Below are 27,273 nucleotides of genomic sequence, written 5' to 3'. Positions count from 1 at the left end.
ACAGGTCACACCAATATTCAAGAAAGGTAGTAGGAGTAATCCACTAAATTACAAGCCCATATCGTTAACGTCGATATGCAGTACGGTTTTAGAACGTACATTGTGCTGAAACATTATGAATAACCTTGAAGAAAATGGTCTATTGACACACAGTAAACATGGGTTTAAAAAACATCGTTCCTGTGAAACACAACCAGCTCTTTATTCACATGAAGTAATGAGTGCTATTGACAAGGGATTTCAGATCGATTCCGCATTTCTGGATTTCCAGAAGGCTTTTGACACTGTACCACACAAGCAGCTCATAGTGAAATTGTGTGCTTATGGAATATAGTCTCAGTTATGTAACTGGATTTGTGATTTCCTGTCAGAGAGATCACAGTTCATAGTAATTGATGGAAAGTCATAGAGTTATCAGAAGATCAAAACAAACTGCAAAACGATTTTGGTGCGAAAAGTGGCAGTTGACTGTCTGAAATATAGATGGTAGTATGTTGAATTAAACATAATGAAGCCCTCAAGAACAGCCAGCACTGGACAGTCTTCCACACAAACCATAAATCAAGGCATTTCCCAAGGTATCACATTATTTTTACATTATATAAATGATCTTTCACACAGTCTGCCAGACACCAAAAGCCTTCTGTTTGCCAATGATACCACTATTCTCATATCAACTACAGAAGAAACTCCCCAGTGTGCTGTAGATAGAACCACAGAGTAATTAAACACATAGCTTAAAGATAATAGGCTGCTTCAGAATGTAAAAAAGACAGCTGAACTAACTTTTCACACTGTCCAAAATAGAAATCCACTGGTACCACCTATATTACTGGACAATAATAATGCTGAATTAGGCAATGAGACTAAATTATTGGGGCTTTCCATAACAGACACCCTTTGTAGGAAAATGGACATTGATTTAACTAGCACAAAACTCTGTAAAGTAGTTTTATGATCAGATCAATAGAGAATGTTGTAAACATGAGTACACTGATACCAATGTATTTCTCTCTTCTACATTCGACACTTAGTTATGGATTTATTATTTTGGGGTCAAAGTTCTGTGTCAGTTAAGTTATTTAAATTTCTAAAGAAAGTAGCCAGAACAATTTTGTTCAAACAGCAAAGAGAAACAAGCAAACCTCTACTTGTGAAACTGAATATGTTGCCCACCCATGCCAATACGTGCTAAAAATACTACATTTCACTGAGAAAAGCATTAACAAACTTGACAGAAATATAGATTGGCACCATCATGACACAAGATCACAGACCTCTTTAGGACTAATTCCCCACTCAACAAACTTGGACAGTAATGGTGTTAAATGTATGAGAATAAAATTATATAGTCACTTTCCAGCATCAATAAAAGAAATTCTGGAAGTCAATAAATTTAAAATGAATGTAAAATATCTCTGAATAAAACACTATTTTTACACCATCCAGGAATTTTTGGAATCTGATCTGTCCTAATAAGCAAAAGTATATAAAATAGTCATCACTTAAGCCATTTTCATGCACATCTTATGCTATCTGTAGAAATAGAAGTAAATGAATTAAAAAATGTTACTACTTGTATATAAAAGGCATCTTGTCCACTACCACAATTACAGTGTTCCAACCTGATGTTTGTAAAGAACCTCTAGTAAAATTTTCTGAAAATGCTGTATGATATTCATGTTGTATATGTTGTAACATTTTGACTTATATCATATTAAATGTACAAGTTACTGTGCTGATGTGATGCCTGAGACAAATAATAATAAATAAAATAAATAATAAAAATAAAAAAAATAAAATCTACTTTCTCCAAAAGCTTCCTAGTAAAGTAATTTCATGGATATCACTAAATCTGATCTGTGGTGAAAAACAACTTATCATGTTGCTATATGTAGACACTCTGCAATGGAGGTACACAATGTAAACATTACGGTGAGCACTGATTTTGATTAAATCTAGCATTAAATTCAAGGTTAACCAATACGTAGGAAAAGGAACTAGTGCCATTCCAAAAATTTTGGCATGCAGAAGTTATTTAGAGAAAATGATTATGAAATGCAGTTGGAAAAAAGTTTACATAAATGTTGGGAGCAACTTCAAAAAGAGATGTTGGGAACAACTTCAAAAATACATTTTTCTGATGGCAAAAAGAGACCATTCCTCTTAAAAAGAAATAGAAACATGCCTGGTGGAATTGTGATTGTGATAAGTTAATGAAAAAGATACAATGAACTTGGAATATACGTAATGCAAATACAGATAATACGATTAGCATAAATCTTGTAGAAACAAGGTAAAATGAATGAAAAGGTTTCAAAAGGATTGGAGTACAACATATGAAAGAACAACAGAAATTCCCTTCATGCTTAAAAACAGCAAAGCTGAAACCACTGTTCAAAAAAGGAAACCCAGAATGTGTTTAAAATTATAGACCAATAGCCCTACTGCCTGTATTTTCAAAAATTTTAGAAATTTTTTTTATAAGCGATTGTCTGATTTCCTAAATAAAAATAAAATTCTCTCTCCTTCACAGCACGGCTTCAGGAAAGGCTATTCAACAGAAAGTGCAATATTTGAATTTCTTAATGAAATCTATACTAAACTGGATGCAAGTGAGTTTGTGATGGGCATATATCTTGAGTTATCTAAAGCTTTTGACATCATTGACCATAATGCCCTACTGCAGAAGCTTGACCAAGTAGGAATTAGAGGTATATCCAATGAGTGGCTCAGGACATACCTATGTGGTCACAAATAGGTAGTTGAAGTGCAATATACTGACCATAACAAAATCAGCTACTACTATTCAGGATATGAAATATGGAGTCCCTCAAGGGTCAGTATTAGGACCCATTCTGTTTCTCCTCTATGTCAATGATCCTATGCACAAGTATTGCCAAACTACCCTCCAATTTGCAGACGATACAAGCTTCCTTATTAGTGGTAAAACAGAAGAAAAACTAAAAGACTCCGCTACCCAAACAATGAACAGTGTAGAACAGTGGTTCAGCTATAACAAGCTAATTATGAACAAAGAAAAGACAGTAGATTTGAACTTCTATAATGTAAAAAGAAGACACCACCCAAACATACAAATAGAACTTAGGGACAGAGTTCTTGAAAGTGTTGACAGCACAAAATTTCTGGGACTCTGGTTCCAGAACAACACAAAATGGGAGGTATACATTGAATATTTACAAAGGAAACTAAGCAAAACCTGTGACATGATAAGGATCTTAAAAACTTGTTGTAGCAAAGCCAGCCTGTTAAATGTGTAATACTCCTATGTGCATTCTGTAATTAAATATGGCATAATCTTCTGGGGCAATGCAACAACAAATATTAAACTTTTCAGGATGCAAAAGAGAATATTAAGAATTATTGAAGGGATAAACAATACGAAATCATGCAGACCCATATTCAAAAAACTGTCAGTTCTTCCTCTTCCTTGCATTTTTATCTACAAAACATCAGTTTTCATCAAACAATATATTGATAGACACCCAGATATCTTATTAAAAATGAAGATATACATGCACACAATACAAGGCAAAAATCTGACCTTCATATGAAACAAGTGAGAACATCATTGTGCCAAAAGGGCACACTACATACTGGGATAAAGATTTACAATAATCTGCGTAACCATATTAAATCAGCAGGTAAACTCTGTAGTTTTAAGGCTGAAGTAAAGGCATATTTAATTGATCATTGCTTTTACAGTCTGACAGAGTACATAGAAGCCAAAAAACAAAATAAAGATGCATTATGAATATTCTACTTTTATGTTGCCTCTAATGTTTGTTGTATGTATGATTCTTTGCTAAATTACTTCAATATTTAGTCCTTAGGATTGCAATACAAACTGTATTTTATCTTGTAAATACCTAACCATGTCCAATATCCTTGTGTATATTATATACATGTAGGGTTTGAAGGACTAAATAAAATAAAAAAAATAAAACTGAAGTCACATTTTAAGCAGAACAACTTGAGGAATTTTTACAAAACAATCAAAAATAATTTGAAGAAGTACACACTACCAAGTTTACTGTTTATAGATCCAAAAACACAGAAGACTGCATATAATAACAATGAGAACTGTGGAATACTTGTGGGCTACTGTGATCCACCAAACAAAGAATTTCAGTTTCATAATTCAAATACAACCAGACACCAAGTTACCAACAATAGCAAAAATCAGATAAATTATAAAAACAATTTAAAAATAACATAGCAGCAGGAGGATACAATATAGGTGTTGAATTGAGGAAACACTCTAGTGACATATTATTCTATGTCAAAGACAAAACATTAATGAAATGTGAACAACAAAAAGCTTACCATCAGAATAGGTACTGGCATTAACACATCCATTACATAAAAAGGAAAGAAAGCTGATCCTAACAATTATAGAGGAATATCCCTCTTGACAGTGACATATAAGATCTTGTCCATGGCACTTGTAAAGAGAGTTGAAGGAATACTTGACCTACAACTAGGAGACTGTCAAGCAGGGTTTAGGAAGGGAAGGTCTTGTCCATAGTGAATACCATATCTAAAGGACATACTAGAAATGAGGAAAATCAGAAACTTGAAGTATGTGATGATTTTTGTAGATTTTAAAAACGCATATGACACAGTTAAAAAAAAAAATGCATTAATCAACCTATTAAGGAATGTGGATGCAACAACAAAATAACAGATATAATTAAATGAATTTTAATAAACACAACACCAAAAGTAAAATTTATGGTTAACTGCTGAAACCTTTTAAAATAAAAACAGAAGTAAGACAGGTAGAGAGTTCATCACCCCTAGTTTCCAACTGTGCATCAGAGAAGGTAGTAAGAGAATGGAGAAAATCCATTAACACTAAGGGTGTTCAGCTAGGAAGATATCACCATAATTTGTCTAGCTTTTGCAGTTGACGTGGCATTACTCACAGAACAGTGGCAAAGAACAAATCACAGGACCACAGAAACAAGCCAAATCACAGGACCACAGAAACAAGCAGACAAAACAGGACTAAAAACATCGTTTGAAGAAACACACTTCATGACAAATTTCAGTGATTCTCCTACAGATCTTAAAATTGATAACAACACAATATCTAAAACAACTGTGTTAAATGCTTAGAATGGATAACAAGCAATGCACAAAAAAAGATAGCCATACAAAACAGAGCACACGGCCAGAGAAAATACAGTACATAAAAAGGAAAGGGCATTCCTAATTTTTTAAAAATTTGTCCTGGAAGCTAAGACACTATCAAACAGTGGTAAGACCTGAAATACTTTATACAACAGAAACACTTAAACTATGAAGATTTGGGGCTTCAGAAAAACGACAAAAATTTTAAGGAAGAATTCTACAGAAAGTGCTGGGCCATAGAGGTAGTAGTAATGTTGAATACAAGTTAAGATGAAACAAGAGCTCTATTTGAAAATGGGAAAAACTGCCTGACACAATGAGCAAAAGAAGACTACAGTCTTATGGACACATATATCAAATGGATAATAACAGAGTAACTAAGCAGATCTTCAACTTACAGCCACACATCCAAACCCATATGGTTCACCAAAATTGACAAAAATATGAAAAACATTGGAATTATAATGGACATAATAGATAACAGAACACCTTTTAGAGAAGCAAAGATTTCAGGAAAGAAAGAGGTCTGCAAAAGAAAAAATGTGGACCCAGGAAGAAAAGGAAAACGCTCTTAGAGGATGAAGGAAGTCTATAGGTAACGAAAATTAAACATGAAGAAGCAAAAGTAAAGATGGTTTACTGTACTCTCCAAAAGAGTTATTCGAATAAATAAATAAAAACAAACTAACAACCATACTAAATGCAGGCTGTTTGAAATCAAAATATGCTACTGGATAGCATGCAATATCATGTTACTACACCCTGTGAACCATTACTGATTCTTGGATCCTCTTTGGAACGCTGTCTGCATCATGTCACACTCAAGCTTGTTACACTCATTGACAGCAGGCCTCCTGAGGTAATCAAATGGCATGAGGAAGCTTCTGTGAGAACAAACTGCAAGTTTCAACTGAAGTGCTTTTAGTTGGGTCCATGCCAGCACACACCACAGGCCATTTCATGAAGTTGGTTGGTTCTTTTCGGCAGGAGGAAGGTGGAACAGTGTATACCTGCATTATTATCCTGAAAAATGAACCTGTCACCAAAATGTCACCACCATCAGTACTGATACCAGCGCAAAACATGACTGACCCATCTCCCACATGGACCTGTGGACTGCATACCTGGTCACCTTCACACACCTCTATAACAATGATCAGGGATCACATACATCTTTTGCTCATTATTGAAGAGAACCTGGCATCATTGAGTCAGTGTCCATACCAAATGTCCCCTGCCCCACCTCCTCCGAGCACCATGATGCTATGCATTGTACTGTTGTATGTTACAGATACCTAGAGGCCAAATTGATCATACGGAGATGTTTGTGTACTGTGTGGATTAACACAGCCTTCACAGTAGTCTCCAAAAAGGCATCATACCATTCTCCTTCATGTACCTTGAAACCATAACTTGTAGGCAGCAGTCATTAGCAAGTTTGTTGACTGTAGGCATGCAACTGCTGTTTCTTGAGTCATGGTAACAGCTGAATCACTGTGATGTACACCAATTTGGTGGCAACTTCACATGTTGACAACTAGTAAAGGGACAATGTGGACACAGTTTCCAGACTCAGCACTGGGCACAAGTCACACTGCCCTTTGCACAACTGGAGGCACAGTGCGTTCTAATGAATGCCACTGCGAATATAAGATCACATTTACTTCCACTAAGCAGGTGATGGTACATAATGATTTCCTGTGCTAAATCGAATATTGGGGAAGAGGTATCCAATAACAATAATAATAATAAAGTTAAAAAATTGCAAGTCATGATGTGCAAATCTCTTTTTGTGCAATTTATATGCAAATAAATGTTAATGACTATTTCAAACTGTTCTCTGATTCAGAAATTCTCAGACTCCCAAAATGATGCCTTGTGTTCCTTGCACAAGAGAAACATTGCACCAGAGAAACACAATCTTATGCATCACTAAGGATGTCTAATGATCTCCTGAAAGAGGAAATCAAAAGGGAGTAATTAAGAATCCAGAACTAAATACATAATGTCAGATAGTCACCAAATAGAGTAGCTATCAAATGGTAGACTCGAATATTGAAAAGACTGCTAGACATAATTAGCTATTGCACTAAATCATTCATGAGATGTGACAAAACACACACAATTACACATGCATAATCACACACACACTTGGCTACTGTCATCTCCGAGTGCTAAGGCCCAACTATCCTTTTCATACTGTTGTTATTTGTTATTCCATTCCAGATTTTCCATTGTTTGTTTATCCCATATCTGAAATAGACAAGTCCAACACCAAACGATCTAGCAAGTAATAAAAAGCAAACATCAACTGACATATTTTTGAGCTTTAATCAAATAGTGAAGAATCCATCAAGAACATTTGTTTCACAACTATGTGTTGACGCAAGACTGAAAATACTGCTGTCTCTGACATGAATTCCTAACAATGTCTGTATCACATTTTTCAGTTTTATTTTACATGTCTAGTTCCATTGGACCAAATTGAGGAGCAAATCTCCAGTCACAGAATGAGTTAATAAGTTAATAATATTATGAAAAGGGCAGTTGTCACTCACCATATAGCAGAGATGCTGGCAGATAGGCACAACAAAAAGACTGTCAGACAGTGATCTTTCGGCCAAAAAGGCCTTCATTAAAAATAGACAACTTACACACAGACTCATGCAAACACAACGTACACACACATGACCTCAGTTTCTGGCAGCTGAAGCCAGACTGCTAGCAGAAGCACAAGATGGAAGACACATCTGGATGGTAGGGGTCAGGAGGAGGCTGGCATGGGGAGGGGGAGGGATAGCAGGGTAGTGGTGGGGGATGGTAAAGTGCAGCTTGTGGGAGCATACAGGGAAGAGTTGGAGAGAGGGTAGGGCAGATAGGCAAAGTTGGGAAGTTTGATGAAGGATGGGGGGAGGGGAGGGGTTAGTGGAAAAGGAGAGAAGTAAGAAGACTGAGGGTTCATTGGTAGAATAGAGGACTGTGTAGTGCTGGAATGGAAATAGGGAAGAGACTACATGGGTAAGGACAATGACTAACATTGGTTGAGACCAGGAGGATTATGGGAAAGTAGGATATACTGTACGGAGAGTTCCCACCTGCACAATTCAGAAAGGCTGATCTTGGTGGGAAGGATCCAAACGATGCAGACTGTAAAGCAGTCATTTAAACGAAGGACGTTCTGTTGGGTACCATGATCAGCAATGGCATGGTCCAGCTGATCGTTGGCTAAAGTTTTTCGGTGGCCATTCGTGCTTGTTGGTTGTCGTGCTTTTGCAGAATCCAGCACAGTGGCTGCAGCTTAGCTTGTAGATCACATGACTAATGTTGAAGGTAGCCCTGCATTTGATGATATAGGTGATGGTTGTGACCAGACTGGAGTACGTTGGGGTGGAAGGATCTGTGGAACTGGTCTTGCATCAAGATCTATTATGGGGATGTGAGCCATGAGGTAAGGGCTTTGGAGCAGAGGTTGTGTAGGGACAGATGAGGATATTGTGTAAGTGTTGGAATACAACTGTGGGAGGGATGGGGAGGATATTGGGTAGGAAATTTATCATACACTGTATGATCAAAAGTATCCTGACGCTTGGCTGAAAATGACTTACAAGTTTGTGGTGCCCTCCATTGGTAATGCTGGAATTCAATATGGTGTTGGTGCACCCTTAACCTTGATGACAGCTTCCACTCTTGCAGGCATACATTCAATCAGATGCTGGATGGATTCTTGGGGAATGCCAGCCCATTCTTCATGGAGTGTTGCACTGAGGAGAGGTATTGACGTCGGTCAGTGAGGTCTGGCACGAATTCGGCATTTCAAAACATCCCAAAGGTGTTCTATAGGTCAGGACTCTGTGCAGGTCAGTTCATTACAGGGATGTTATTGTCATGTTCCCACTCCACCACAGTCCGTGCATTATGAACAGGTGCTCGATCGCACTGAAAGATGCAATCGCCATCCTCAAATTGCTCTTCAACAGTGGGAAGCAATAAGATGCTTAAAACATCAACGTAAGCCTGTGCTGTGATAGTGCCATGCAAAACAGCAAAGGGTACAAGCCCCCTCCATGAAAAACATGACCACATCATAACACCACTGCCTCCAAATTTTACTGTTGGCTTTACACACGCTGGTGGATGACATTCACTGGGCATTCTCCATACCCACACCCTGCCATCAGATCGCCACATTGTGTACCATGATTCGTCACTCCACACAACTTTTTTCTACTGTCCAATCGTCTAATGTTTACGCTCCTTACACCAAGTCAGGCATTTACTGGCATGTTGTGTGGCTTATGATGAGCTGCTCGACCATGAAATCCAAGTTTTCTCACCTCCCACCTAACTGTCATAGTACTTACAGTGGATCCTGATGCAGTTTGGAATTTGTGTGTGATGGTCTGGATAGATGTCTGCCTGTTACACATTTCGACCCTCTTCAACCGTCAGTGGTCTCTGTCAGTCAACAGTCAAGGTTGGCCTGTACACTTTAGTGCTGTACGTGTCCCTTCATATTTCCACTTCACTATCACACTGGAAACAGTGGATCTAGGGATGGTTAGGAGTGTGGAAATCTCACGTACAGATATATGACACAAATGACACCCAGTCACATGACCACGTTCGAAGTCCGTGACTTCCGCAGAGCACCCCATTCTGCACGGTATTTACAAAATACCATGTCAATGTGGTATGACCTATATAGGACAGACAACATGTACAATGGAAGAGCACTGTGCTGAACATCAACGTTGCACGGGCATCTGTCCTGGACATTTTCGACCGTACTCTCGTGTTTCTCCGCGGGATCTTCTTGGGGCCTCCCAAGAGGCCATGGATGTCTCCGTGCTGTCCGACATTTAAGAGTGCCGCCACGTCAGTACACGCAAACGGCGATAGATGTGCTCTGCAACTCGGCTGAGCGCGGGAGCGCCACCTAGCTATGAACGGCGCCGGCCGCATGTCACGGCACGGCTGTTGAATGACCGATACAGAATTGGTAGCATCTAACCAGCTATTGTTTCTATGTTTGTATATCCACGCAATTTATTAGTGATTAAAGGTTATAACACAATCATTTCATCTTACTTTGTTTGCATAGTAAAGGTTTTTCTGCTCCTATACGCACCTTTAAACCTTGTTCACAGAGTCGGTGTTACACTGTTGAGACAGAAGGAGCTGCTCGCATACTTTTTACTTCACAGAGTTCAGGTGCAGTACGAGTCCTCTGATGTTTACTCTGTGCACATATGAACTGAACTTCCCTGTGTGGTGTTACTACGGGTCTTCCAGATTGCAACACACTTGCGTTGACACCAGTTTGCTTGAACTGTTGCAATTATACACCACCGCAAAATGAGCTACACCAACTTTTGTTGCTATCGTCTTACAAGACTAGCATTCATGATGCAAAGCTATATTTTTCAATTTCAGTTTCCTGCTTCCATTCTATTAGAAGGTAATATGTTATGAATGTGATTAGGTAAACAAACACACTGCCAGATACACACAATGTACTGAAAACTAATGCAAACTGATTGCTATATAGACAGAAGAAGGAGTGAGACCTATTCCAATGGAACTGTCTTAGGCAAACATACGGCGGTGTTTTTGTGGATATTCATCAGCACCCATCTATGTGAACAAGCAGTCAAATACATGACACAGTTGCTCAGTCTTTACATTTTTATAATTGTGAACAAATACTAACAAAGAGATAGAGGGGCTGGCCAGTACTTACCCCAGCTCAGTACAGGCGATATATACACAAAACAGAACAGAAAATCTACGTATCCTAGCTTTTGGAACTTTGTTCCTTCGTCAGGAATGAGAGAGGGGAGAAAAGGGGAAGAAGGGAAAGTGGATTCAGTTACTCACAACCCAGGTTATGAAGTAACAGGGGAAATGTAAACAGGGAGGGTAGCAAAGATGGAGGCACGGGTGTCAGAGGGGAGCCAAAGATATTCTACTGTAAGTACTGTGCCAGCTTCCAAACAAAGAGGATGCATATAGAAGTAAAGAGGTGTTGTGTTTATCTTTATACTATATACCTCTTTACTTCTGTATGCATCCTCTTTGGTTTGAAGATGGCGCAATACTTACAGTAGAATACCTTTGGCTTCCCTCTGACACTCATGCCTCCATCTTTGCTACCCTCCCTGTTTACCTTTCCCCCGTTGCTTCATAACCTGGGTTGTGAGTAACTGAATCCACGTTACCTTCTTCCTCTTATTTCCCCTCTCTCCTCCCTGATGAAGGAACAAAGTTCTGAAAGCTAGGATACATAAATTTTCTGTTCTGTTTTGTGTACCTATCGGCTATACTGAGCTGAGTTAAGTACTAGCCAGCCCCTCTACCTCTTTGTTAGTATTTGTTTCACATCTTTATATGAGATTTTCCATTAATCATTTTTATAATAGTTTTATTATCGGAATGATGATATGATGGAATATTAAAAAGCCCTGTTTTAACCACAAATCCATATTGTGGTATATGATCAAAAACTTTTGACCGGTAGTGTATTCTAATAGCAAAACTGTAAAACCTCCATGTCTGTCTGTTTGAACATGCTACTCTACAAAACTACTAGACAGATTTTCATTGGGTTACCACATGTAACTAAAGCATAGCTTGGGAAACATATAGGTGCTATTCCATCGAAATCAGAATGCCTCATAAAAGTATATTGGAATATAAATTTTTATCTAACATCTTCTGCTCAGCTTAGTGGTGTTTAATCAAAATAGCACAGTACACCAAACAACCAACAGTGACATTGTTAGTTTTGTAGTACACCACAGATCCAACAGATGGCACTGTTAGTTGTTTCCAATTCAGTGACAGATGTATTTTTGGGAGTTTACATCAGTGTGACTAATTAAGTGTCACAATATTATCATTGCAAATACAAACTAAAAGTGGATTTACTTGGGTAGGATACACAGATTTACTGACTTTGCTTTGTGTATTTCAAACATAATGATATTGCTTTGCTTCTTTTGAAAGGTTTTATTTATACTATTTTTTGGGAGAAATGAATTTATTAAGTTTGCTTTGTGATTTTGGGACCTATTCAATCCATTTTGATTTCATTTTTTTATGAATAAAAATAACTAGAAAATGTCAAGTTTTTCTGAATATATCAGAATGGCTAAAATATTGATGACTCTGAAGTCCTAAGAATCCAATGAAGATCATGAGGCAAGACCCACTGCAGATCAAGAACATCAGGCTTTACCTTGTGTAACGTTCCCTGGCAAACTCACACTATTTATAAACTAAAATTTATTTGTACCATATACGCCACTATAAAGCAATTTGTAAATACTGTAATTATTTAACAAAAAATATTATTGAATTTTGTGTAAAGGACATTCGTCATTATTGTAATATTTTTTGTAGTAATATTCTCTCTGTATTTAGGATGGTAATATTTCTATATTCATAATATAATTGTGAAATGTGTCAATATCTGCGATAACAAAAATGTGAAATTCAGCCAGAGGAAAATAATGTTGTGGGATTGCAAAGAAATGTTAATAGTCAGCAGTAGTATAAAAGCACCATGTACTGTGGATTCTTTGGTCATCTCCATGTAGAGCTGAAAGCGAGAGGAAGCTGTGACAAAGTATTTTATGAATGGGTAGACTTCTTTTGTCTGTATCGAGATTTAGCCGCCATTAGAGCAGAAATTACAAACTAATGTGAGTTGAATTATTCTTGTGGTCTAAATATATTATAATTTATCACAAGTGTGTATTATTAATGTAAATTAGCTTGCCCATGTCATCTATAATATTTATTTAAAGAGTTTTCAGCATTTTTAGCGGTGTTGCTGGGCTGTGCCGCGACCGAACGATTTGCAGTGGCGGCACATTTAAAAAATTGTTCCGCTAAGAAAAATTAACCAAACCCGTAAATCGGGAACAGATAAAAAATTAGCAATGAATTAAGAAAATGTTCTTCTTTTACAGCGATCCTGAGACTGACGGATTTTAAATTAGTTTCACATTTGTGCATTCATAGGCAGATAGTTAATGTTGAAATTTAACAATTTTGGTTCTTTCAAATAACTTAAATGTATAGTGGAGTGTGTTTTATCAGTGATAATTAAATGTTGGCTTGGCAATATTTAACCATTTTCTGCTAATAGAGACAGTCTTGTGTTCCATAGCTAACGCCGGGAAAGAATTCAGTAAAAAAAAAACACACACACTGCATTTAGAAAATGTGTGCCAAGGCCGAATTATGTAAAGGATTTAATTCTCAACTAAATATTCTTAATCAGTTAATATGAGTGCACGTAATTTTAAATGTATTTAATTCTGTGCAAATGAATTTTATTATTACCACACGTAAATAAGAGGTAGGTTCTACAACAAAGTTCGTACAGACAGAAGGAAAGAAAGAACAAATTAACTAAAACCGAAATTTAAAAAAAAAAAGGTAACTCAAAAGCAAATTATTCTTTAATGAAATTTCATTAAATTTAGGAATTTCATTAAACTTGCTCTTTGGAAACAATTTCTGAAAGCAAGGCACAATGTAACTCTCATTGAGAGTGCCATGCATTATCTTGCTCCTCAGAACCATTCACTCACAGAGGCTTAAAATTATGTTCCTCCGATGAAACATCATAGAAGTGGAAATTTTGACAGGAAGAGATGCAGGTGAGCAGGTTTTTATACCATGAATCAAGCTTATTTCTAACAATTTACCATTTCATTTTCAACAAATTCAATTCCCAGTGAGCTTATATTATTCCATGAATACAAACAATGGTCATGGCCAGATGCTGCATGTTGTGGTCATAGACCTTAGTGTACATTGCTTTTTGCAATGTCAGCTCTACATGCCTCTCTCCCATGATTGTGAAACAAACAAACTCTTTGTTCAAGTCTAGTTCAAACATTGTTTACAAAGCTTTATAAGTCAATACAGCAACACCAGGTTTCTCAGCTAGTGGTGAATATAGGAGCATTCAGTTTTTGAACAAGACCCGGAACATGGGCTTTCCATGACAGATTACCATTTATCTTAACTCCCAGGAATTTGAATTGTTCAGACTTACCAATCATATGCCCATTCTGTGTGATTAAAATGTCCATTTTAGTTGATTTTGGTGTTAGAAACTGTAAAAACTGAGTCTTCCTGTGATTTAGCTGCAATTTATTTTCTACAAACCACGAACTTATGCCTTGGACTGTACGATTTGATGTGTCACACTCAATGTCACTATGCCTGCCCCCCCCCCCCCCTTTCTCCCACCCCAACATGCCCTTGTCAGGTACAACCTCATAGCTGTTAAATGGAGAATGGCGTTTTGCTGTATGTTCTTGAAGTATGAGAGGAACCAACTGTGAGTTACTCCTCTTATTCCATAATTATCCAATTTCTGCAGTAATATTTTGTGATCAACACAGTCAAATGCTTTAGTTAAATCAAAGAAGATGTCTAGCATTCACAACTATTTTCTTAATTCATCCAGTACCTCACAGAGAAAAGGGAATACAGCATTTTCAGTTGTTCAACCATTTCTAAAACCAAAGTGTAAGTGCAACAGCAAATTATGTTGCAGAGTAACGGCCATATATGGGCATTTTAGTGTGAGCCTGAGCAATGTATTGTAGCAGCACTAATGGTGGGTGCGTGCAGAATGTTGTCATCGTAATAATTCAGCAAGGCCAGTACAATGTTATGCCATAGGTTAGCTCGCTGAAACAGAGAATTCAGTGGTACTTCATTAACTAGTGCGCTAAGGGGCAAGGCTAAATTCCACACTGAGAGTGGCAGTAGTGTTTTAAGATATGACTGGTGGTGGTGCATATGGATAACAAGCACACCACTGTCAACTATAAGTACTGCCTATAAGTACTGGTCATTTTTGCAATACAATTATTCTGAATACTGTGCCCAACCAGGATGCAGTGGCATACTGGACAAGAGGTCACTCATTTGATGCTTCAGCAGGCCAGCAATTCTGCACACTTGTCCCTCCCCAAACTTAGTGCCACACGGTTGCTGACCACCCCAGGTCATCTCCAGTAGCATAGCTGACTCCAGCCAGAGGGCACTGAGTTCACACACCACTATAAAGATTAATTTGTAGTGATATTCTGGAACTGTAATTAATTTTCTTTCACTGTGTGAAGTCAAGAGCAAGAGTGTTGCCTTGCCAGAATTAGAGATGAAAGAAGTGTCTGAGCCAGAAGCAGTGTGAATATTCTTAGAAAAAACAGTGGAGTTGACGGTGGATAATATGCAGCAACATGGGCAGTTGGTGCTTAAAGATGGACAGTTGGCAGTGCTCCAGGTACCACAGCATGAAGTGGATCCAGCTGCTGCAGAATTGATTACTTCATTTTTTGGAAAACTGTCTGAGAATACACAATCATTTTCAGAGATCATTAAAATGTCAGCAGAAATGGGTGGCTGGACAGATACACAGTTATTGCAGGCAGCAAAACTGTGACTAATGGCAGAAGCAAAAACATATGCAATGTGTACAGATATACTAACAAATGGAGCATGCTTTGAATAATTTGGGGAAGGGTTTATGCAATGGTATAAGAAGCAGAACAGTGTGAGATATTTTTGAGAACAGTTGAGAACTTTTGTAAAGAAGCATAGAGAAACTGTAGAAAATTTTGTGGATAGGATAAGGAAAAGTAATGAATACACACACACACACACACGTTGGGGCAGAGTGATGCAGCAAATGCAGTTTTGTTGCAAGAAGCTGAGTTTTGTTGAAATAAGCTGATCCGAGAATGCTTGATGCTTTTCTGAGGGGACTACTAAAGGACATGTCAAGGAGGGTGTGTACATGTGTGCCAAATGATCTGTGTTTTGCTAATAGTTTGGTGATGGAGTGGGAAGAAATTGATATGTCAACGGAAGTACAAGATAGACACAGCGTACTTTCTGTGAACAGTGAGGGTTACAGGTGTATGCAAAATGGGAATTTACAGAGGCAATCTCGCCAGCCACAGGGAGGAGAGGAGATGGAAGATTTCAGCAGTTGAATTTTGATAATGAACATAGCGTTAGACAAGGAGGTGGTAAGCAGCTGTCAAATGCAAGAGGGTACCCAAAGCCCACTAAAAGTCATTCTTGTAGAAATTAGATGCAACAAATATGTATGTAGATGTGGAATGTGCAGCAAGAGGTGTTGTAGGAGGTAAAGAGTATACATTTTAATTGGACACAGGGGAATATTTGTCAGTTGTCAGTAGAGACTTAGTAGGTCAAAGGCAACGGAACCTGCCATGCTGTAAGTTACACTGAGTCAGAGATAATGATGTGAGACTGTTGGGATCAAGGAAGGTAGATTTTTGTATTGTGGCTGTTCAGTTTAAGGAGTAAGTAAATGTAGTACTGTACATGAGCGAGGGCTACAGCATCACCTAGGAGTCAGACTTTGTATCAACAATGTGTTAAAACTGACCTTTGGCAATGTACAGTAGAATTAACTGGAATGGCATTGCAGCTCTAGAAAACAGTTACAAGAGTAGATCTGGCACAAGAGGTGTCTAGCATATTGGAAAAATCAGTTAAAATGTGTACAACTCCGTTAAGGCTTGAGTCACATAATAATGTGCCAGGCAGCACTGAGATGTTGCTTTGGGTGAATGTGCAGCTAGATTTACCTGTGTGTATGTAATGTATTGTGGAGCCTCTGGAGCAGAATGATATACTGGATCCAGCAAGTTGTTTTATTAATAAAAATGTTGTATGTACACAACAGATATATGATAGGACAGTGGTGCACACAAATATAGATGATTTTTGACATTGAGGTAGTGAAGGTAAAGAAGGGGATGTTAATAGTGAGTTTAGACATTCCAGATGAGGATGAGTGGTGTATAAGGGGTGTGAACCACAAGTAACTGCAAGGCACTGTTATGACTGCATTACATATAGAAGTGGAGCATCTAAATATAATAGTGAAAGAGTGGGTGGAGGAATTACTGTTAGAATTTGAGGATTTATCTTTTTCATAGTGTTCATTGCCAGCAATGCCTGTGAACAACATCAAACCCCAACAAGGAACAAAGCAAGAAAACATACTGTATTTCTAAGTATTTGTAGTCAAGTAAATATTTTATTAACTAGCATTTAGCTGACAGGATAACAGAACAGAATAACAGTCCATGGGACACAGTTATAGCAATTGTACCAAAGAAGTGTATGGGTCGATCTACTGAGATCATAGATAATGTGGGGTAATGTTGGCATTTCTCAACCATGGATACAAAGAGTGATTATTATCAATTGGAGGATGTTCCTGAAGATCAGATGAAGACAACATTTTTGGTACCACAAGGACATTATCAGTTCAAGACCATGCCATTTTGGTTAAAAACATGCACCTGTATTGTTTCAGACGCTGTTGGTCAGGGTGCCGAGAGGCTTGAAACTGTGGCAGTGTCTAGTTTACATGTACAATATCCTCATATTTGGAAAAGACATACAGCAATGAAGATAACATCTGAAGGAAGTGTTTAAGAAATTGAAAACTGCATATCTGACGATGAGCACAGAGAAGTAGCATTTTTCATTGCAAGAGCTATGGAATTTAGGCAATGTAAATACGAAAGACAGAGTGAGGACAGGCCTCAGGCTACTACAAGGTGTACAGCTAGCTATTCCCAGTGTCTACGTTGATTGAGAAATTCCAATCTTTTTCGAGGATTTTAAATTGCTATAGAAAATTTGTGAAAGAGGTTGTTGACATAGATGTGAAATTCATGTGGGGAGAGGAATGTCAGGTGAGTTTGAAGAACTGAAGAGAGTTTTGACACATACCCCATTTCTAGTACTTCCAGACTTTTTCAGAAGGAGTTTATCCTTTCATGTGACACAACTAATCGTGCTTTCAGATGTATTTAAAGCCAGGAGATCAAGGGTGAAGAGAATCCTGAAGCCTACACATTGAGACAGCTGAATGCAGCACAGGAAAACCTGTCAACGACAGAGAAGGAGATGTTGAAATTCAATTATGGTGTAAAATATTTTAGATGTTATCTTTACAGGAGAAAATACTGGGTAGTGACTGGCTATGCTGCTGTAAGTGGTTATTGGGACTGAAGGACCCATCTAGCAGGCTGACAAGGTGGCCCTTGAAACTTAGCAAACTGAAACTATGAAATAGAAGTCGAGAAAGAAGCAAGGAAGGGCAGATGTTTAAGCAGATAGGTAGCACTGGCAACAATTATGGGTCATAGTCTTGCAAAGTGGCTGGCAGTGCAGAGTGCTCACAGTGTCTGTAAACAGTGCAGGATGCAAACATGGTTTAGCAGATGTGACAGACTGTTGTGCTAGGAATTGCCACTAGAGCCATGAGTAGTTGTACCGGTGAAGTTTAAGGAGAAGATTTTAAAGTCAGTACATGATCATATGTTACCTACACATGGAGGGTGCAGAGCAAGAAACCAGAGAGTATCCAAGAGATACTGGTGGAGAGGAAGGAAAGCAGATGTGAGTCAATATGTGTGCAGTTGCTTCCAGTGTGCACAGAGAGTGAATACTATAGCAGAGGCTATTAGAAGTATCAAAACCATTTGAAATGCTTGGGATTAATGTATTAAGACCATAAAATCATACATGAGTAGGACACTGATTTATATTAACAATAACAGAGCACTTTCCTCAGTATGTAGAGATGGCTGCTATGCCAAATCAGCAAACAGTGAGAGTCGCACAAGCAGTGGTTAAGAACTGGATGTTAAAGTTTGGAGTATAAGATACTATAATTATGGAGTAGGGTACAAATTTCATGTAAGACTCATTGAATGAATTGTGTCTGCTTTTGCATGTGCAGAGGTTAAGAAGGTCCTTCCTCTTTATCCACAAGCCAATGACAGAACAGGCTAAGTACATAGAACAACTGGAAAAATGTTAAATGAACACACATTTTGTGGGCTGGGATTCATATCTATGTATGTTGTATTAGGTTATAGGCCTAATTCAAAAGCACACACTAATATTGGGTTGTCCTCAATGAGGAGGTGCATGGTCAAAAAAGTACATCAACCGTCAACTTAGTAAAGGCAAAGAAAGGTAAATCTGGAGAGTCAGTGTATGAGTTTTCAAGAACAGTAGAAGAAGTATGGAAATGAGTATGCCAAAAGGGAAGATGAAGAAGTTCATTACAAGGTATCAAAGACCTTATCAGGTGGTGGAAACAACTCCACCAGTCACTGTGAAGCTTCAATTGCCAGTAAGAACAGCAAAGGTACTAGGTTGGTGCATTTCAAATGTTTCTGGGTGTCTCCATTACTGGCATTGCTCTGTTGAACTCAAACAGAAGAATATGTCAGAAACGTTCCAATTTCTCCACTTGGCACTCCATTTTCGAGCTTCCACAGTTCCCTCACTATCTCCAAATGACAAAATGATTATATGTAAACTCAAATAGCAACAGTGAACTACAAATAAAGAAAGACAGGTGATGAATAAGCCCATAACAACTGGAATACCAACATACAAAATGAAAACTCTAAGAAATTATGGACTATCCTAGTACATGATGGGCATCCACAACCTTTCCGAGGTAGTCCATAGAAGATTCCGGGAGAGAGATGAATGCAGTGAGAAGGAGTTGGAGAAAAAGACAAGAAGCTGTGGTAGAGCCTGTATGTGAAATACTACAGTTCTTAAGGCCAAGAAGAGGAGGTGTTTCCCAGTTACTCTTTTGTTTATATGTTTGCATATGTATAGGATTGCAGTGAATAAGATATGTTAGTACAGACAATCTTTTTTGTTATTTCATTGTTTATTAGTAGTCTTGCTAGTGGCAGCATCCTTCTGAGGAGGAAGAAAGGCTGGTATTTGTCTTTGTCCTCAGCTTGAGATACACTGAGCGCAATGGTACAGGAACATGAGGCAAAGCAGTATTGCATTTCATTACCCGTATTGGATGGAGGTGTGGCAGAACAAGCACCTGGAAGGATGACTGCTATTCTTGAGGCAAGATGATGTGATAATCACCAGCCTTTACTGGATGTTGAATCTGGTTTTTAATGCATGGGAAACACGGAGCAGGGTGAGGAGACTGGAAGAAACACTCAAGGAACTTCTGCAAAGTGCGAAGAGCATAGGGGTACTAAAGGATGTATCATGGGAGTGCGATAAACTGCGTGGGTCCTATGAGCAACTATAAGAACAAATGAGCCAAGAAGTGAAAGTTGTGGCACGTACAAAGTATAAGAGAAGACAGTTGGATGCTCAAGGTAAATTTTTCAAAACGGTGTTCAGAACAGCAGATAAAGTTGATATCATTAAATTAAAATAAACTATCAAAGCAGTAAAAAACTGATAATGGGTAGTGAGAAATTTGCAATGGATAGCATATTGTATACATGAGGGGTAGTGACAAATTTGCAAGAAGCCACACATCATGTGCTGCGTGGACAACTCAGTACTAACCTTTCATCACCTGAAGAGTGCTTGTTAGGGTTACAGAAAGCAAGCATGCAGTGAGGTACCACCTAAGTTGGGCCAAATTATGGGAGCCAGTACACAAAACCTACCCTTTTATTACCACGTAGTATAAGTAGAAATGAAAACTGAGTACAACTGTATATTTTAATTCAATTTCCACTGACAGTAAGACATGCATGATTTAAGAGCTATGCCATTTGGACATACCCATTTAAGTAGGGACTTCTAGGGAAATCTGTGTAGGTGAGGATCCACACAATATTATTGATTTTGGGAGTTGAGAGAGATGAGATGCGCATATGGCATCGTTGGCCGGGAGGCCCCACCCGGGCAAATTTGACCGCCAAGTGCCAGTCTTATTTCAGTCGACGCCACATTGGGTGACTTGATGAGGGCAACACAACACCCAGTCCCTGAGCAAAGAAAATCTCCAACCCGGCTGGGAATCGAACTCGGGCCAACTTTTGGGAGAAGCTAGTAGACACACCATACGGTAAGTCACAATTATTTAGTAATAAAATTTTGGTTGTGTCATTGGGACCATGTAGTTTGATGTGAAAATTGCCTAAAGGTTGACCCAAGGAATGGGTCTTGTTCATAGTGGGAGAAGGATGGGGGTCGGGGGGGGGGGGGGGGGGGGTTATTTATGTAACGACCATATAAGGGCATTTTAGTGTGAGCCTTAGCAGAGTAATGCAGCAGTGCTGACAGCAGGTGAGCATGGGATGTTGGCATTGTAATAATTCAACACGGTTAGTGCAGTGTTGTGAGGCATGTCAGTTTGCTGAAACAATGAGTGCAGCAGTACTGCACTCACTAGTGCAACAAGGGGCAAGGCAGATTTCCGCATTGACAGTGGCATTAGTGTTTTAAGACTGGTACTGGAGCACATGCACAACAAGCCCGCTGAAGTTGGCTATAAGTACTGGTCATTTTTGTAATATAATTATTCTGAATCCCACAGCCCAACCGAGATGATGAGATGATGGGCTGTGCCAGACAAAGATGCTACATGGACCGGCCAGCAAGGGTCACCGGTTCAAGGCCACAGCAAGGCAGTAACTCTGTCCATTATGTCCTACCCCAGACTTAGAGCCACAGTGTGGCTGGTCACACCAGCTCATATCTAGTAGCATGGCTAACTTCTGGTCAGGAGGCAGTGGGTCACTTTTCCAGCAAAAACTCAGTGGTCAGCTGGCCACTGACCCAGTGTATAAAGCAGTGCATACACATCAATAAAAGAACTTGTTACATCTGCAGCTGCCTTTCCCCGGGGCCACCTGGGCCCCCACCGCACGTCCACCACCCACTCATACTGTCCCGGTTCATAGCTGCCCTGCTCTGCACTAGTGGGCATTATAATGTGAACTGAAATACATGGACTTTTCAATAACTTTTTCAAAGACAGATGGCACAGAAATAGGTCTAGTTTCACTATTTAGTACTTTAATCATTTGGAAACTGATCATTCCTGATGGAAAAATTACAAATGTGGCTAAGTACTGGACTTACAAACACAGCACAGTGCTTTAGTATCCTATAGGTAGTCCAACATACCCATTAGAGCCTTGAATCTTCATCAATTTAACTAGTAATTCAGTCTCACTCTTTTCGGTATCATGGAGGTGCATTTGAGATACCAGGCTTAGAAAATCATTTTCTAAGAGAGGTATATGATTGCCTGCAGAAACTAAGTTTTTATTTAATTCACCTCTTTTATTACGGAACAGACTGTTGAATATGGTACACGTATTTGATTTTTCAATAACAAAAACATTTTTACTATGTACTGACTTTACATCCTATACCTTATGCCGCTGGCCAGATAATTCCTTCAGAGCTGGCTATATGATTCTATTTTATCCTAAGAATCAGCCACTTTATTTTCATACCACACATTTTCTGCTTTCCTAATGACATTTTTTAAGCACCTTACAGAACTGTTTGCAGTGGGTTACTGTAGCCTGATTGTGGTTATTCCTGACATTTTCACATAATTCCCACTTTTTTCTACATAATGTCCTTATCCTATTGCTCCACCACTCAGGTTGCCTTTAGTGTCAGCACCCTGTATTAAATATTCTGATGGCATGCAATTTTCAAAGAGCATACAAATGCATTGGGAAGAGCACTATAATTATCAAACATGTTATCAGTGCTATAAATAACTTCCCACTCTTGTTCTTTAATTAGGTTTTAGGAGCTCTCTATTGCCACTGAATTCAGATTCACAAATAGTTTATAATTATATTTAACATGTGTATGTTTGTACAAATTTCTTTTGGTGTTAAAATTTGCGCATCATGGTCTGAAAGACCTTTTTAACAGAATGACTCTCTCTCTCTCTCTCTCTCTCTCTCTCTCTCTCTCTCTCTCTATCTCTATCTCCCCCCCCCCCCCACCCCCTTCTTTCTTTTCCCACAGACATAGTCATTGATCATAAGGTTGGTTTGATATAGTTTTCATTCCTGTCACTTGCTAACTATACTCTCCATTGAAGCTTCACTGCTGCATCCAATGTTGTTGCTGATCTGGCTTATACACTCATATCTAAGCCTAACCCTGTAATTCTTTCCTTCCACCAGCCATTCAGCAACAGTTTCAGCAATGACTCGTTTTGTAATATGTTCCCAATTATTTTACTACCTTTTTTCATTACATTGTTTGGTAGCTGCTTTCTCTGACTGTATCATTTTAGAACATCTTCGTATGTGATCAATCCATCTGATCTTCACAGTCTGCTGTAACAATACATTTCCCTTTCTATCTGCCCACCTGTCCATGATTTGCACCAAAACAGAGAAGCGCTCCAAAAATGTTTCTTTTTCCTGTGCAAATGCTGCTGCTACATCTTCCTTGAAGCCTATTCATCACTCATTTATTATACTTCTGAGATATCAAAATTCATTCACCTCTTAAAAAATCTTTTGTCCAAAGTTATCTTTGCACACACTATTACCTTAAGTTATCTCTTGTTTATGACTACACTGACACCAGCTACTATTCACTCCATTCCATTAAGCATCAGACTCAATATCTGTTCACTCTTGGTAATTACTGCTATGTCATCATTTGTACCTTGCTGCTTTTCTGTCCACCATAAACAACTCATTCTCACAATCAGATTAGCCCTTTACTTCCATGATTATTGCTTCAATATACAAATTCAATATGTGTGGTGACAAAGAGCAGCCCCGCCTAACATATTTCCTTATTTTAGCCTTGTATCTCATTCCATTAGTGCTACTTTTCTAGTCTGCATGTACTCCTTTGACTGATGCCAAAGAATAAAAAATTTAAAAAAATAAATAAAAAATTCTTCCACATTAGAAAAGCCTATAAAAAAGCATATTCCAAATACATGATACCAATGCATGTTTCCTTAGTCCATCAAATTTTGGGCAAGCAGTTATGCAAATTCACACTCTTTCATTGATATTTGAGTTCCATATCTTCCACACTTCCTTGGAGTTAGCCAAAAGCTAGGAGATATGTAGAGCCTCTGTTGCTAACAGCAGACCTAACATTATTTCTCCTTAAAACCAAATTGTTCTCATAATCTACTAAGGAATCAATAATTACATTCTTTGAAAATCTGATGGAAGTGTGACTTCAACAATTTTCCCAGTGAACTTAACACTTGATGCTGTTTCTGGAGTTGTTGTTTACTACCATACAACATATTTCCTTTGGACACCTTCCAGTCATATTCAGTGAGTCATTGAAGACTACATCAGTTGTCTACAATGTACAATTTATGAGTGCACTGCAAAAGTTTTGTTGGTGTGTTGTGATTGTAACTGCAAGCCTGGGCCCATTGCCAACAGGCAGCATTCTCAGTAGCAGAATTATGACACTGAGAGATATGGTAGGTTGCTGTTTGGCATGGCTTGTAGTAAAATGAGCTGTCTTCACTGACAACATGTCACGAAAATAACTGGATTCAACATGTTACCCAAATGATAGCCACTGTCTTCGTTAATCAGGTTTCCCGCCATGTGCACCTCCATGGACTGTTTACTAATGAAATTCCAAAATGAATAAGTAGTAGCCAAAATTATTGTTTTATCATAATTCATTGTATGCCTGGTGGTAGACTTTGTGGGCTGCAAAAGACGAGTGCAGCACTGATGTTCTACGCAATGTTCTTCCAGTGTGGATGTGGTCTACTCTATACAGCCCATACAATTTTGGCAAGTTACATAAAATGTTATTAATACTGCTACTACCAACTCTCACATTCAGGTAAATGGTGGTACAAATCCCCACAAAGTCATCCTGATTCAGAATTCCATGGTTTCTCTGAATCACTTAAGGCAAATGCCAGAATGGTTGCTTTGAAAAGAACACACCTAATTTTGTTTCCCACCCTTTTACATGAAACAGAGAATGGGGAAAGAAAGGGAATGGATGTGTGAGAATTCGTGACTCCTATCACACACGGCACTGTGGTAATGAAGTGGTGAAAGTTGAATACCTGTGCCAGACTAGGACTAGAATCTGGATTTTCTGCTTCTCATGAGTGGTTGCCCTAACTGCTTCGTTCATCTGGACACAGTCCGTGACCTACTCAAATTTCCAACTTCTCACATGCTGCAAACAGTCAAATATACACTATGTGATCAAAACTATCCAGACACCTGGCTGAAAATGACTTATAAGTTTGCAGCACCCTCCATCAGTAATGCTGGAATTCAATACAGTGTTGGCCCACCCTTAGCCTTGCTGACAGCTTCCACTCTCACAGGCATGCATTCAGTCAGGTGCTGGAAGGTTTCTCGAAGAATGGTAGCCCATTCTTCACGGAGTGCAGCACTGAGGAGAGATATTGACGTCAGTTAGTGACGCCTGCCAAGAAGTCGGTGTTCCAAAACATCCCGAAGGTGTTCTATAGGATTTAGGTCAGGACTCTGTGCAGGCCAGTCCATTTCAGGCATGTTATTGTCATGTAGCCACTCCGCCACTGGCCATGCACTATGAACAGGTGCTCAATAGTGTTGAAAGATGCAATCGCCATCCTCGAATTGCTCTTCAACAGTGGGAAGTAAGAAGGTGCTTAAAACATCAATGTAGGTCTGTGCTGTAACACTGCCATGCAAAATAACAAGGGGTGCAAGCCTGTGAGCCCTCTCCATGAAAAAGACGACCACACCGTAACACCACTGCCTCTGAATTTTACTGTTGACACTACACATGCTGGAAGATGACATTCACCAGGCATTTGCCATACCCACAGTCTGCCATGAGATTGCCACATTTTCTACCACGATTTGTCACTCCATACAATGCTTTCTCCACTGTTCAATTGACCAATGTTTATGCTCCTTACACCAAGCAAGGCGTCATTTGGCATTTACCAGCGTGATGTGTGGCTTATGAGCAGCTGCTCGATCGTGAAATCCAAGTTTTCTCACCTCCTGCCTAACTGTCATAGTACTTGCAGTGGACCCTGATGCAGTCTGGATTTCCTGTGTGATGGTCTAGATAAATGTCTGCGTATTACAAATTAGGACCCTCTTCAACTGTCGGTGGTCTCTGTCAGTCAACAGACAAGGCAGGCCTGTACAGTTTTGTGCTGTGCATGTCCCTTCACATTTCCACTTCACTATCACATCAGAAACAGCAGACCTTGGGATGTTTAGGAGTGTGAAAATCTCACATACAGACATATGACCCACGTGACACCCAATCACCTGACCATGTTTGAAGTCCGTGAGTTCCACAGAGTGTCCCACTCTGCTCTCTCATGATGCCTAATGACTAATGAGGTCACTGATATGGAGTACCTGGCAGTAGGTGGCAGCACAATATATCTAATATGAAAAACGTATGTTTCTGGGGGTGCCTGGATACTTTTGATCACATAGTGTATATATATTTCCCATCCTACCACAACCTGAGCTTGTGCTATATCTCTAATGACCTAGTCATCAACAGGACATTAAGCCCCAATCTTCCTGCTTTCATTTTCCTAGTACTACTTTAGTTACAAGTCATAGCCATTCCTCTGTACACAAAATGCATGAGTCGCTATTTTAATGACAGCTCACAGTTTAAATTTAGCACACCTGTACACATTAACTTAAATAAAGAATCTATCATTACTGCATGCAATTTCATCAGGTGAATAATAATAATAATAATAATAATAATAATAATAAAACCACAGACACACAAACAATGCTTTTTCCATGCTCAAATGTAAGGTTTCAGCCACACTTACCATTCTCATTTTGGAGAAATTTAACAGACCATCGTCTGTGAAGTTTGGTGTTCCCTCTTCAATAAAAGACAAGTCTGTCAGGTACATGCCCAAATAGGGAATACAGGGAGGATCACATCGATGCAATGCATCCCGCAGATTTCGAAATCTTCCATCTGATGACACAATGTTTTGTAGTTTCTCAATAGTTTGTTTTGTCTAGAATGAAAGCACATGGAATCTAATTTCATTAATTTAGTCCACTCATATCATTACCTGAGGAAATCAAATGATTTAACCATTTAATTGCACTCAAAGCACTACTTGAGAAAATCAAAGGGATACATCACTCAAATACGTTAGTTATGTACTCACTAGGACTGAATTGCTAGGAGTTAATCTCTCCCACAAAATTTAGAATTACCTGTCCCCACAAAAAAAAAAAAAGAAAGAAAAAACATATAAATAAA

At 38.7% G+C, this 27,273-nt stretch overlaps 1 protein-coding gene across 1 annotated transcript in view; it reads right to left on the bottom strand.

Annotated features, from left to right (window-relative positions):
- LOC126199146 (ras-specific guanine nucleotide-releasing factor 2-like) overlaps positions 1–27,273 on the bottom strand; it is a 1,534,440-nt gene that overhangs the window by 76,630 nt on the left and 1,430,537 nt on the right. Inside the window, exon 26 of the mRNA XM_049935901.1 lies at positions 26,825–27,022. Coding sequence (XP_049791858.1) covers positions 26,825–27,022 — 198 coding nt within the window. The remainder of the gene's footprint in view (positions 1–26,824; positions 27,023–27,273) is intronic.

Source organism: Schistocerca nitens, chromosome 8 (genome assembly GCF_023898315.1).
Source record: "Schistocerca nitens isolate TAMUIC-IGC-003100 chromosome 8, iqSchNite1.1, whole genome shotgun sequence".
In the NCBI taxonomy this organism is placed as follows: domain Eukaryota; kingdom Metazoa; phylum Arthropoda; class Insecta; order Orthoptera; family Acrididae; genus Schistocerca; species Schistocerca nitens.
The sequence above is the reverse complement of the archived record's forward strand: the minus strand, read 5'-3'. Positions and strand labels throughout refer to the sequence as shown.